General features: G+C 37.5%; 1 protein-coding gene and 1 long non-coding RNA gene across 2 annotated transcripts; both read right to left on the bottom strand.

Annotated features, from left to right (window-relative positions):
* Positions 1 to 6,075: 6,075 nt before the first annotated feature.
* On the bottom strand, positions 6,076 to 8,868 carry LOC135116583 (uncharacterized). The gene is made up of 3 exons (XM_064039512.1): positions 8,589 to 8,868; positions 8,184 to 8,269; positions 6,076 to 6,671 (listed from the first exon to the last, which is right to left on the bottom strand). Exons 1-3 carry the CDS (start codon positions 8,818 to 8,820, stop codon positions 6,153 to 6,155), a joined length of 837 nt encoding a protein of 278 aa, XP_063895582.1. The 5' UTR covers positions 8,821 to 8,868; the 3' UTR covers positions 6,076 to 6,152.
* A 120-nt stretch (positions 8,869 to 8,988) lies between these two features.
* On the bottom strand, positions 8,989 to 10,437 carry LOC110379772 (uncharacterized). Its single transcript, XR_010277397.1, has 3 exons — positions 10,398 to 10,437; positions 9,926 to 10,174; positions 8,989 to 9,479 (listed from the first exon to the last, which is right to left on the bottom strand). It is a non-coding gene; the product is annotated as an uncharacterized LOC110379772 (long non-coding RNA).
* Between the last annotated feature and the right edge of the window lie 2,137 nt (positions 10,438 to 12,574).

Raw genomic sequence — 12,574 nt, 5'->3', positions numbered from 1 at the left:
AATCTTTGATTTGACGCAATAAACAACTAGGTTCTGTTAAATAATCACCTTGTCTCTTATTTTGTGATTGCTAAACATGTGTTAACAAAATAATATTCACAAAAATCTTCCTTTTTTTTTTCAAAAAACAATAAGCCTATAAAAAATGATGCGCAGTTGTAGCCCGCGAAATTCATTTTTTCTTTAGTTCTTTGCAATTTCCAGGTCAGTATTAGGTTGTATCTTATTACAGAATTATAATCAAAGTCAAAGTCAAAATCATTTATTAAAATAGGCTAATACATTTGCACTTTTTAACGTCAAAATTTTACAAGAATGACAGCACCCCCAAAACGCCCCCCTTTCACCACTTCCTAGTGTTATGGCTGGAAAGAAGAAGCGGTGAAGAACAAACTTCCCAGCAACGCAGCTGTCTATTACAATTTAATTATTATTATTTTTTTTTACAATTATACAATTCAATTTCATCAATTATTAATTTAAAACACCGAAAAATACAAAATAAAATAAAGCACTTTTGTTCCACTTCAAAGCTGACATCTGCGTTTATCTGTGAAATAATCATTAACATTATAATATGCCTTTTTAACAAGAATTTCTTTCATTTTGTTTTTAAAAGAACTGTCCGTTAATTCCAACAGATGAACCGGAATTCTGTTATAAATGCGTACACAAAGCCCCACAAATGAACCGTGCACCTTATGTAGACGATAATTAGGTGCGGTTAACTTATGTTTATTTCTAGTATTAAAATGATGTACGTCGCTGTTCTTACTATATGAATCTAGGTTTTGCCTTACTCAATCTTTAACTTAATCAATCATTAATACATTATTCCAAGTCACTTGAGCCAAATTACCTTAAATTAATTTCTGGGTCACATTCTTATCACAAACAACGTTTCAACTTTTAGAAGTCTTAAGTTTACGAGAAATTGGAAAATAAATCAAGTAATTGAAAAATAGCTAAAAAAGAGCCCTTCGAACTTTGAATCACAGGATGAATACTGATGCATTTATTTTAAAAACAATTTTATATATTCAACATTCCAGTAAAATTTGCAGATCGTTAAGCGCAATTAAATAGTTTCTTATCTTACAAATATACTTTAGAAATCAGCATCCAAAATGAACAAATTCACAACAAAATCGATCTCCTAGAGCTCGATCAACACACAGGGCAAAATAAATTTTCAACATAGTATGGATAAGACCAGTCCACTACCAGGTAGGTACTTTTGAACTCTGATATTACAGTTGAAAGACATTTTTCTAAAATGCTGTTATTACGTAAGTCACATTGTGCGAAAGTAACATAGTGAGAAAATGACGTTTTTCTCAAAAGTGACATTGCAAAACGTTTTAAAATCAATAATTGTCATTCTGCGTCAAGGTCAAGACCTTTGTCGGAACCAACATACAAAGGTGTTATCATCATTTTTTTGCACATGGTTAGTATGAATATATGATTCATCTGTGAAGACTATAGGTCTACCTGCATTGCGAAAAGTCTTTACCTGTTTTAAATATTTCAATCTTAGCATTTGAATATCATGTTTTTCCGTTAGCACCTTTCTGTTATTCTCAGTTTTTCTCTATTTATAACCAAGTTTAAGTAACAGTGTTCTTAGGGTTGTTATACATCCATCAAACTGTATACGGTCTTTCAAAACCATATTAAGTCGTGATAATGTTGGAAATTGACGATATTCTATATGATAGTTTTGGATAGTTCTTCGGACTACACCAATATCAAATTCGTCTAAATTATTTTTTCGTGGTATTACCCTTCTCTTCTTCATAGGTGATGTACAAATAGAAGCACTTCTGTATACTAAATTCGAATGTGACGTACTCGCTTCATTTTCAGACTCAATATCCGCTTCTGTAGTCTGCTCTGTTGTACGTTCCGCACTTGGGGCTATAGGAACTATCGCATCCGTCTCCATAGTTATATTCGATTTCATAGCAGGTGCTGTAGTTCGCTTCATTGTGTTTGTATATTCCTTTCTTTCACGTAGAATTCTAGTCACTGTGCTTTGAGATACTCCACAACAGCCTGTGCGGTTCTCCATCGCGCATCATTGAGTTTTTCTGCATAATTTATACTTGCTTCTTTTTTCATAAAATCGTCAAGTTTAGAAATAATTTCTCTTGCTAAAATAAAAAAAAAAAACATTAAATACTTAGTTTTACTTATTTGTAAAGATGAAATGATATCTACTATTATTAAAATTTGCTATTTATTAAAATTAAATTGCTTTCGTTAGCTTATTTCATGTATTTTAGTAACTAAAAATATATTAAGTAGAGCAACTTTCGTGTCGAGACTGAATTTTTGCAGGCTAGAGTATGCTATTCGTGTGCATCGAACCGCTGACGGTTCACGACTGCCGCTCGGACAGTGTTGCCAGATGCCTTGAACCGTTTATCTGTAGTAGAAACTGATAAAATCTGTATTAAATCTGTATACTATTTTAACTTAAACTCTGTATAATCAAATAAAACAAAAAAATAGAATTATTAATCATGTATTAAATAAGCAACTACAAATTAATAAAATTGACTTTTTATGTACTGAAGTACTTACATATGTACTATAAAATTTAAATATTAATTTAAACAAACAAATCTAACTCACACATTTGCAATACTCACATTAAAAATTACTTTATTATTTTCAATCATACATATTTTTGTTAAATTTTAACAGTAATTTATTATCAACCTCGAGGCTATAGCAAGGTTTTGCACCAATCAGTTGCTTTGTATGTAAAAGACCTTCGATAGTATTGGTATTAAGTCTATTGCGTTGTTTTGTTTTTATCAAATTTATAGAAGATCCTCTCTACGGCGGCACTGGAATGAGGTAGACTTTGTTCTATTTTAATAATTTTATGGTAATTTCATCAATCGAGTTAGAAAACTCTGTATAGAAATCTGTATCCAGTGCTAATCCGTATTACACATCAAAAATCTGTATAAATACGGAGAAATCTGTATATATGGCAACGCTGCGCTCGGAGCAAACTCCCGCACCCCGCGATCCCCTCAACCAAAAATTGGTGGGGCGCATCTTCGTGAATTGCACTATCTATACTTAGTTGTGGCTTCTGGTTTGCGAATAGATATATTATCTCCTTTCAGAAATCCTTCCAGCCAATCACGTCCAGCCATTTGGGCACTCTGGTCAAATGTGTGTTGGATATGAAGCTCTTCTGCATATCGGTATGCTGCTTTTCTTAAGCCTGCAACTGCAATGCATGTTGGTCGAGCTTAGACCAGCAAATTAGGCAAATTGATACAAGGCAAGCGCTACTGTCTATACGTTTGGCAAATTTGAAGGAAACCAATACAAATGGCCAACATGGACGAGCTTTGAGAAGACGCCCACATGTTGGGCCCTGTCAGTTGTTATCGTGCATTGAAACAATATGTACGACGTAGAAATTATCGCAGCTGCTGCTATTTATTTAATGAGCGCTTACAATTATTACGTCACTGTATACCGCACAAAAGTTGTGAAAAAGAAAAGACAAAAAAGACTGTGGTGGATGTTAAGCATTCACAGAAATAGAACAAGGTATGTACAACATAATTTTGACCTTTTGCTTTGTTACCTTCCTTCTATCTATACCTACAGTATTAATTGTTGCAATTTTGTTGAATGAACTTTCCTTCTTACAAGGAAAGTATGGAGAATCAGCTATCTGAGCTCTATAAAATATGGATAAAACGACTACCGTCTGTCCTTTATTATCCAGTTTAACTTCTTTTATGGGTCTCAGGCAGTGAATACAATCGATATGGAAATGGTACATGGCTGTTGACGGGCGTCCTTTGTGTATCTCTCCCACTGTCATCTGGCTGTACAACAACTGGGCCTGATACAAGAAATCATAATTGATGGATCCCAACGGACTCATTGTGTCGGTGGTCTCCAACATCCATGTCCCAAACAGCGGAGCCTGAGCAATGTAGCCCCCTTGACTTTGCCGTGAACAACTGAACCTATGGAGGGTAGATCCTGATCTTACTTTCTCTGGCTGGTCATTTTCCCATCTCTCACCTGTGAGGGGCATACAGATTCGACAATATGGATTGGCCTAAGTTCGAATGTTGATTAATGAACCATCCGAATGCCTTTCTCAGGTCCGCTGCTCTTCTGATGAGAGGGATCTTGCTCTCATTTTCCCAAGGCCGCAAGAGAGATGTACTTTCCTTTGTTTTAGACCCGAGGTATGCCTTGTAAGGTCCCTTCTTTCCATTGTGGTCTGGCATTCCTCTAGGGACAAGCACAGAGAGGTGGACATCTAACAATGAAACTCCTCCAATAGTATGATCACATTCACGTTCATCATGTCGTATGCGTGGGACTCTCATCATCTCGAAGGGGTGAGGTATAGTTTCTGAACTTTCCTTCTTACAAGGAAAGTATGGAGAATCAGCTATCTGAGCTTCTTCAAGAACCTGAATCAAAGGAATTCCGAAACTTCGTTCGTATGTCAGATAGCGATTTTGAATATTTACTCCAGAAAATCTCACCAGTAATCAGCAAACAAGATACCGACTTCAGAGAAAGCATACCCGCTAAGACCGCACAGCCCCATTTTGAAATTAAAACCATATTTTGCTGCTCTTCTTGTGAACAAGTATTTACAACCTCTGCTACGTATTTATATAGACGCAATGCAGTGTGGTCAAGTAAAGCTTGTAGTTCAATCTCAGAGCAAGTTTCAGTCACTCGAATCGATAGCTCATTGGGGTAACATTGTTTCTTGGCCTTTTTTATGAGTGAATAACAGGGGTAGATGCTCTTATTAGCCCCGTGTATTACTTCCCACTGTCTTCGACTGAAGTCGCCTTCTACAAAGATTGCCAGAGCCTCTTCGGGTGTATGTTTCTTAACAACTATTTGCTTTTGAGCAGAAGTAATAGCTTTGCGAAATTTTGTAGCTCTGGTTGGCGTGGAAGTAATTTCTTTTATTAATCTTGACGCATCTCTATTTCCTGAAGCGCGCTGACTTACGCCAGCGGCATACGTCAGTTCCTCGACAGGCACGCGCTCGCATAGTTCTTTTGTTTTTCGACGCTTACTGCGGTCACTTAACTCTTCAAATGTTTTCGGTGGACGTCCAATTTTTTGTGTAGGTTTTGCAGACCAGTCAGGCAATTCGATCGAAGATGTGAGCCATTTTTCGTTATTTTTCAAGAAACGTTCATCCTTGTAACTACTGGCTCTCCATTTCTTCTTGAATTCACTCTTGAAGCACCTCAGGGCCCGACTTAAAACAGTTTTTTGATCACTTGGACATTTAGTCATTTCCACAAGTTTTTTTTCCATTGAAGAAAACTTTTCATCAATTTTTTCCCCCTTATATTCATTCAAGATGTCATATAAAGGTGTGTCCAAACACGGCGTGCAAGGTGCGCGGCAGCTACGCGCGGCATTCGCGGGACACAAATTTGCCGCGCGCCTAGTTTAAACCTTCTGCGCGGCAGTGATGCGCGGCATGTCCAAGACACGCCGCGCTCTTTATTTCGTATTCAAACTACAATGAAAGCGGCCGCGTGTGTTGTTGCTGTGCTTATTATTCGTAAATTACGTAGAAGAAGGAATAAAAGAAAGTGTATTAAAAAAAGGCAGTGTTGGATGCGACCACTCTTTCAACAAAGGACAAAGAATCTGGAAGGGATCTTTTACGAAATCAACTACCGAACGCCACAGTTTTTAAGATTATCTTTGGAAGAATTCGAACACATACATACATTGGTAGAACCATTTATAAAAAAAATGGATACTCACTGGCGAACGGCAATAACGTCGAAGGAGAGACTTGCAATAACGTTACGTTATTTGGCTACAGGAGACTCCTATTCCAGCCTACAATACACGTTTCACGTATCAAAGCAAACAATATCAACAATAATTCCAGAAGTGTGCGATGCCATAGTGAGAGCTCTTAAGGACATGGTACAGGTAAATTATTATGAACTTTATTACTTATATTATTTTTATTATTTGGTGAAATATTTTAAACTACAGATTTTTAATTTATATTTTTAATTTATTTATTTTCATAATTAAGTAGTAATTAAATACAACACAATCATCATACGTCAATCACAGTTGTTCTCAACTAATTCACAATATTAATCTACATCCGTGTCTAAATCGCGAATCAATTGTGTAAGGCCAGTACCCATGTTACTAGAAGATGATGAGTCATGATCGGTAAACTGTGAAGTGAAATATCCTCGTCTGTTTTCAGCGTTATATTCTTGTGTTGATGATTGATTGAGGAGCTCCATATCAGCTTCGTATAGTATAGTATTTATTGAATGTTTGACTCTCGTAAACATAGTGGCATCATATTTTCTTAGTTCGGCTGCTATGTGCATGCCAAAAGCAACGTAAGGATCATTACTACTGTCATTTTGTTTTCGCATTACTTCTAATGCTTCTTCTATCATTTGATTTTCAGCATCATACTCTGACTCTTGATATGTCCTCTTGTTATCTGGCATTTCTTTTCTTGGCTCCTTGGTATTTGTATCTTGGTCTCGAGTGCCTTGTTCCGAAGTTCCTGGTTCTGAAGTGCCTTGTTCTGAAATGCCTTGTACCGGAATAGCTTGTTCTGTATTACCCGGCTCTAAGGGTGAGCCACAATCCTGAAACAAAATAAATAAAACGTTATTAATTTTTTTTTCAGCTACCAGTGTCAGAGCAAGATTGGAAAGCAGTATCTAAAGACTTCGAGGAAAAATGGAATTTTCCGCACACTATTGGGGCGTTAGATGGAAAACACATAAATATTCAAGCTACTTTTCGTAGCGGCACTGAATATTTTAATTATAAAAAGTTCTTTAGTGATGATGTCCTCCTAGCCGATTATCGGCTACGGCGGCTGTTCTCATTTAAGGAGATCACCCAATTGCGCAGGACATATTATAGTGCACAAACATTTGCGCAGACACAGGTGCACTCCCTATTCCTTCACTCTCATAGCCCGATGGGACGGCAAATCCGACACGACCGGAGAGAGATCAGGCGCAGGACCGACATTTACGTGCTCTCCGATGCACGGGTGTATCAATCACCAACTTCCAGGCTCCGGGCTGCTTTGTGAAAGTCTTCTAAAACCCACAAAGCGATTTCGGCCCGACTCGGGAATCGAACCCGAGACCTCGTGCTCAGCAGCCGCACTTGCGACAGCTAGACCAACGAGGCAGTTCGACAACGACAACGAGATAAAAAGTTCTTTAGTATCGTGCTTTTAGCATTAGTAGACGCAAACTACAATTTTATGTATGTTAACATAGGAAGCCAAGGTCGAATTTCAGATGGAGGAGTTTATAAACATTCCGAATTGTATCGAAAGGTAGAAAATAATCAACTTAATGTACCAGCGCCAGAAATTTTACAAATACCCTACATAACTAAAATAGCATATGTAATATTAGGAGATCAAGCTTTTGCATTAAGCACACATTTGATGACACCATTTGCAGGAATTCATCCAAAAGGGTCAAAAGAAAGGATTTTCAACTATAGACTATCAAGAGCACGCCGAGTAGTAGAAAATGCTTTTGGAATCATGTCGGCAAAATTCAGAGTATTGAGAAGTACAATGATTTTAAGCCCAAAATCAGCCAAAACCATAGTTCTAGCTACTGTTCACTTGCATAACTTTCTTCGCAGAGACTCTTTATTAAAAAAAACAAATGATTCGACGATTGAAACAGCTTCCTTTACTCCAAATCAATTTATTACCACTCCTTCTGATATTCGTATTTTTTTGTCAAGATATTTTATGACAAACGGATCAATTGATTGGCAAGAAAGATATTAAATAATTGCATAACCTTAGGTTAAAAATGGCCAAAATTAATAAACAGCCCCTTAGCATTATTTGATCTCATAGATTTTGCAGTATGCGGGCTGTATGTATAATATGGCCGTTACATCTAAAGTAATATTAAAAAGAGGAAAGTTTTTTTTGTTTGTTACGATTTAACTCAAAAACTACTGGACCGATTTTGATTTTTTTTTTACTATTACAAAGCTACATCTTCACTGAGTAACATTAGGTTATAATTTATAAAAAACAACCAGACCACGCGGGCGAAGCCGCTGGCGGAAAGCTATAGTCTAATAAAAATATAAAAGAAATAGGTACTTACCACTGCATCAATAGGGTTATTCCTGTCATGTAAAAAACTAAATGCTTCATAAGCAAACCATTTAGATTTATAGGCCTTGTTTCTACCTGCAACAGAAAAAAGAACATTATAACAACTAAAACATAAGCTGATTTTGTGTCTTATTAAAGAATTGAATTACGCATTTCATACATGTTGGATAATCGCGAGGGTAACTTGAAAATTAGATTTTTTGTTTGTTGAGATATCTTAACGATTATGGTGTCAAATAAAAGGTCTAGGTCTAAAACCATTTTATCAGTTTGAATCATGTAACTCGGTCCACGCGTTTAGAGATAATTAAGAATTAGTATAGTGAAAATGTAAACAGCCAGAGATTTATTAATAAGTACCTACTGTTATAAAATGTTATAAGATTAAACTTACCACAACCGGTGACATTACTTGTTTTTTCTCTGTTTCTCTCCCTTCTATAAGAACTCAAAAGACTTTTCATTTTCAATTTTAAAGCTGCTTTTGGTTGTACGAATGTTTTTGCTATTTCATCCCATAGATCTTCTCTCACATTATTATTGTGATATTCTTTACGTCTAGTGTCCCATAATGGACTATGGGAGCCATAAATTTCAATAAGACGAATTGCTGTTTCATTATCCATTTTATTTGATAAAATACGTCCGTCCACACACAACCACTGGCGAACCAACACTAACACGGTGTTAGTGTTGGTTCGCCAGTGGCGAACGGTGTTAGTAACACCGTTCGCGGCGATCGTCGCGCGCGGCAGGTAGCTCGCGGCTGCCGCGCGCGGCAATCGTCCAATCATAGCGCGGCAAGCCGCGCGCGGCAGCCGCGCTCGAATGCCGCTTTATGTTTGGACACACCTTTACTTGAATTGTACAGATTACTCCACTGGTTACTTAGTCTATGTTCTGTACAAACACGGCTGTGCACAGGGATATAATATTGATATGTACTGAGTATTGTTGCTCTAAATGAATCTGCCATATTGTGCAAATTAATATTATTACATCGAGGGAAAAGGCAGTGAGAAGCAGTATTTGCTGCCCGTCTATAATTTTCCAACATTATTTCACTAGGTGCAACTACAGAAGGCAGATCTAGACTTTCATGAACTGGTTCAGCAGTGATTAGCTCAGAGTCACCTGTTTCAACTTGAACTTCTTCAGTAGTAGTTTCAACTTGAACTTCTTCAGTAGTAGCAACTCCACGGGCATCATCAGCATGCTCAATACGTATGGCAGCACGCTTGCAACTCATCCAGCATGCATGGCATATTCTATCAGATGATGATATCTATGAAAAAAAACATTGAATTAATATCAGGTATTTTATGTATTAATATAAAAAGACATGTCACTACCAGAGTACAAAAAAATAGAGTAAGTTATCTTCATAGAAACGCACCGCGAGCGGCAAGTACGGCCTATCAGTGCTAGCCACGGCCCGCACTGATATTCCGTATAAAAGTGTGCGTACGCGACGCGTAAATACTATGGTGCACACATAGAAGCCGCGCGCGGCGCGTTTCTATGAAGATATCCTACTCCCCTTGTACTCTGTCACTACATTCAGGATCAAAAAACAATAATACCTATTATTTTCATGATAAAGTATTATTATGTACATTATTTTTTATTTGTGGTTATAACTATTACAGCACAGGTCAATCACTGACAGTTATGATCATTTTTATCAAGAAGAAATATGATAATAAACAATATAGAAACATAAATAGGTACCTGACGTGGCGCAATTCTTGTTTGTATAACAGCATTAATCTGTCTTTGCTCTTCTGAAGGATTGTCAATAACAATAGCATGGCTCTGACGATTAAGTGTAGACCGTCCACAAATACTGCCCACTTGTCTACGTCCAAGTTGAGATGACCCAGAAGCTTGAGCACCATCACAGCTTGTTGTTAATTGCTGGTTTATGCTCCTCATGAGGAGTTCATTACAAGGTTCACAAATGTAATCGTCCTCAGTAATCTGAAATAGGATACTCAATATAAACTTCTTTCCAATACAATTATAAACAAATAGCTTAATACCAGCAGGGTTATATTGATGAAATAGTTTCACATTAACACCAGTTATACACCAGTTCAAAACTTTTTCGAACAGTTGCTTATCTTATGTCACACATTGTATAGGAGCGTTGTGTGATTGTCATATATTTTTAGATAAAAAATAATAAGCATAAAATACTTACAATTACTGGTGATATCCACTCGCTAAGTAACGAAATAACGTCGGAACGTATTTATACAGACATTGCAGTTTATGCAAAGTATACGTCGACTTGCTGATGGCGGCATTGTCAACCAATTGTCAACAGGGCGGATTTATAACGGTGTCAGGTATGGTAAGCAAAGGTCGTCAGATGAGGAAGATATCGGCGTCAAGGGGTGGTAAATAGGGTCGTAATAAGAAGAAACACACACGAAATAGCACAGTACACAACGAAACGCAAGCGCAACAACGAAGGACTGCGCCGATGCAAATCACAGAACTGTCAACTGTCAATCAAATGTCAAAAAATCCATTTCACTTGCGGCCACTAAATGAAACACTGCATAATTAATTTAATTTAATTATTGTGTTATTTATTAAATAATTTATTTTATCCCATGACTAATAAATAAATACTTACTGATCAAATTAATCGTGAAATAACCATAAAACTCAGAAACACAGTTAAATAAAGTCAAACAGCAAAGTGTAAAATGGAACGTTTTAAAGAAGGATGATTTGGATGCGTTCAAAATATGTTAATACGTTATGCCATAGAACAAATGTTACGTGATTAAATGTTAAAAAACTTTTTTTCCTGCGTTTCTTCTAATATTGTGATAAGCGTAATCAATACACAAAACAATAAGCTACATTTTAATATTTATTTGATTTCTATACATAGTCAGGTCAAAAATGAACATTGTTCTTTGGGTTGTGATGGAGATGGTGCCTGCGTCTGAATTTCAGCAACATCTTTTGCCACTACCGAAACTGAACTTTCAACACGCTTCTTCTTCCGGCCGGATACGTCCACCGTGTGTCCCGGATTTTTACAAAACGTGCATCGCTGCTTTCCTTTTCGCGTCTGAGCTGCAGATGTTTCGGTATGTTGAGCTCCGTGTGCGGATTCTTGCAGAGTTTCTTCGATACCTCGTGCTGTTTCCAGAAGTTTCTCGAAAGTTGGAACTGTATCTCGAGGCATGCGGTTTCGTATTTCCAAACGTATTAGAGCGAACACCAAATCAATTTGTTGTGTTTCAGTAAGTGCGGGAGGAGGTAGTGATGCTGGTGTGACTTGAACGGCGCTTCGTTGACCGTAAGCCCTAGACCATTAGGTTTTTATAGATCTATCCAGGTTGTAAGGCTGGACGAGATTTTCTGTGAGAGGTTTATGGAAAGCTGCACACAGGACCGATGGGAAATAGGAATCAGTAGGTACTTACAAAGTTCCGCCGGTTGCTGCAACTTGATCCACTCACGCTACTGCACAGATCACTTGTACACATGTAATTTATAGTATGATGGGCGCCCAGTAACTCCCTGCAGGGGTTGTTGACTAGTTTTAGAAGTTTAGAGAAGTTTAGACACAGTTTTTGATTTTAATTTGCGGCGCGTTATGGCGGCCGGCGTCGTATTTTTTGGCACTCGCGCGAAAGTTTTTTGCATTGACGGTGGCGCCACGTCTCGCTTGGTGAGTGGCAGTTTTTGGAACTAGGAGAGGGAAAAGGAAGGAATAAGGAATGCATGCAAGCTCAAACATTCCCCCCCACTTGAAATCAGTCCAGGGATTTCACAAAATAAGAGTCGAAAAGACTAAAAGATGTGTGTTATGTGTGCTTGAGTTCAAATCGTGCTGAATTACCTAGTAAGTTACGTGATTACGATGCTAAGTTTATAATTTTAAATTAAAAGTAAGCTAATTTTAAGCTACATTAATAATAATTATGTTTAAAAAATATACAATGGAAAGGTTAAAGTTTAGTTAGAAGTAGGCAAAGGGCAAATCTTGACTACAGGCCGTCGAAGTAGTCCTTTGGCCGTACGTAGTGTGACGACACGCACTACACCATCAGAGCCTGGATGAAGCTCGACAACACGACCGAAACGCCACTCCAACGGAGGAAGATTTTGTTCCACAATTGTAACTATATCACCCACTTGCACATTGACTTGGTCTTTGAACCATTTGCATCTCTGCTGCAGTGTATGAAGGTAATCTCTTTGCCAAATTTTCCAAAAACTCTGTGTCATTTTCTGCAACAATTGCCATCGCTCTTTAGGCGGTAAATACGTATCCGTAAGCGGGATCTCCGGTAATGATACCAAAGGACCACCAGTGATGAAATGACCCGGTGTCAAGACATCTACCTCAGT

The sequence above is a fragment of the Helicoverpa armigera genome, chromosome 19 (genome assembly GCF_030705265.1).
Source record: "Helicoverpa armigera isolate CAAS_96S chromosome 19, ASM3070526v1, whole genome shotgun sequence".
Taxonomy (NCBI): Eukaryota; Metazoa; Arthropoda; class Insecta; order Lepidoptera; family Noctuidae; genus Helicoverpa; species Helicoverpa armigera.
The sequence above is the reverse complement of the archived record's forward strand: the minus strand, read 5'-3'. Positions and strand labels throughout refer to the sequence as shown.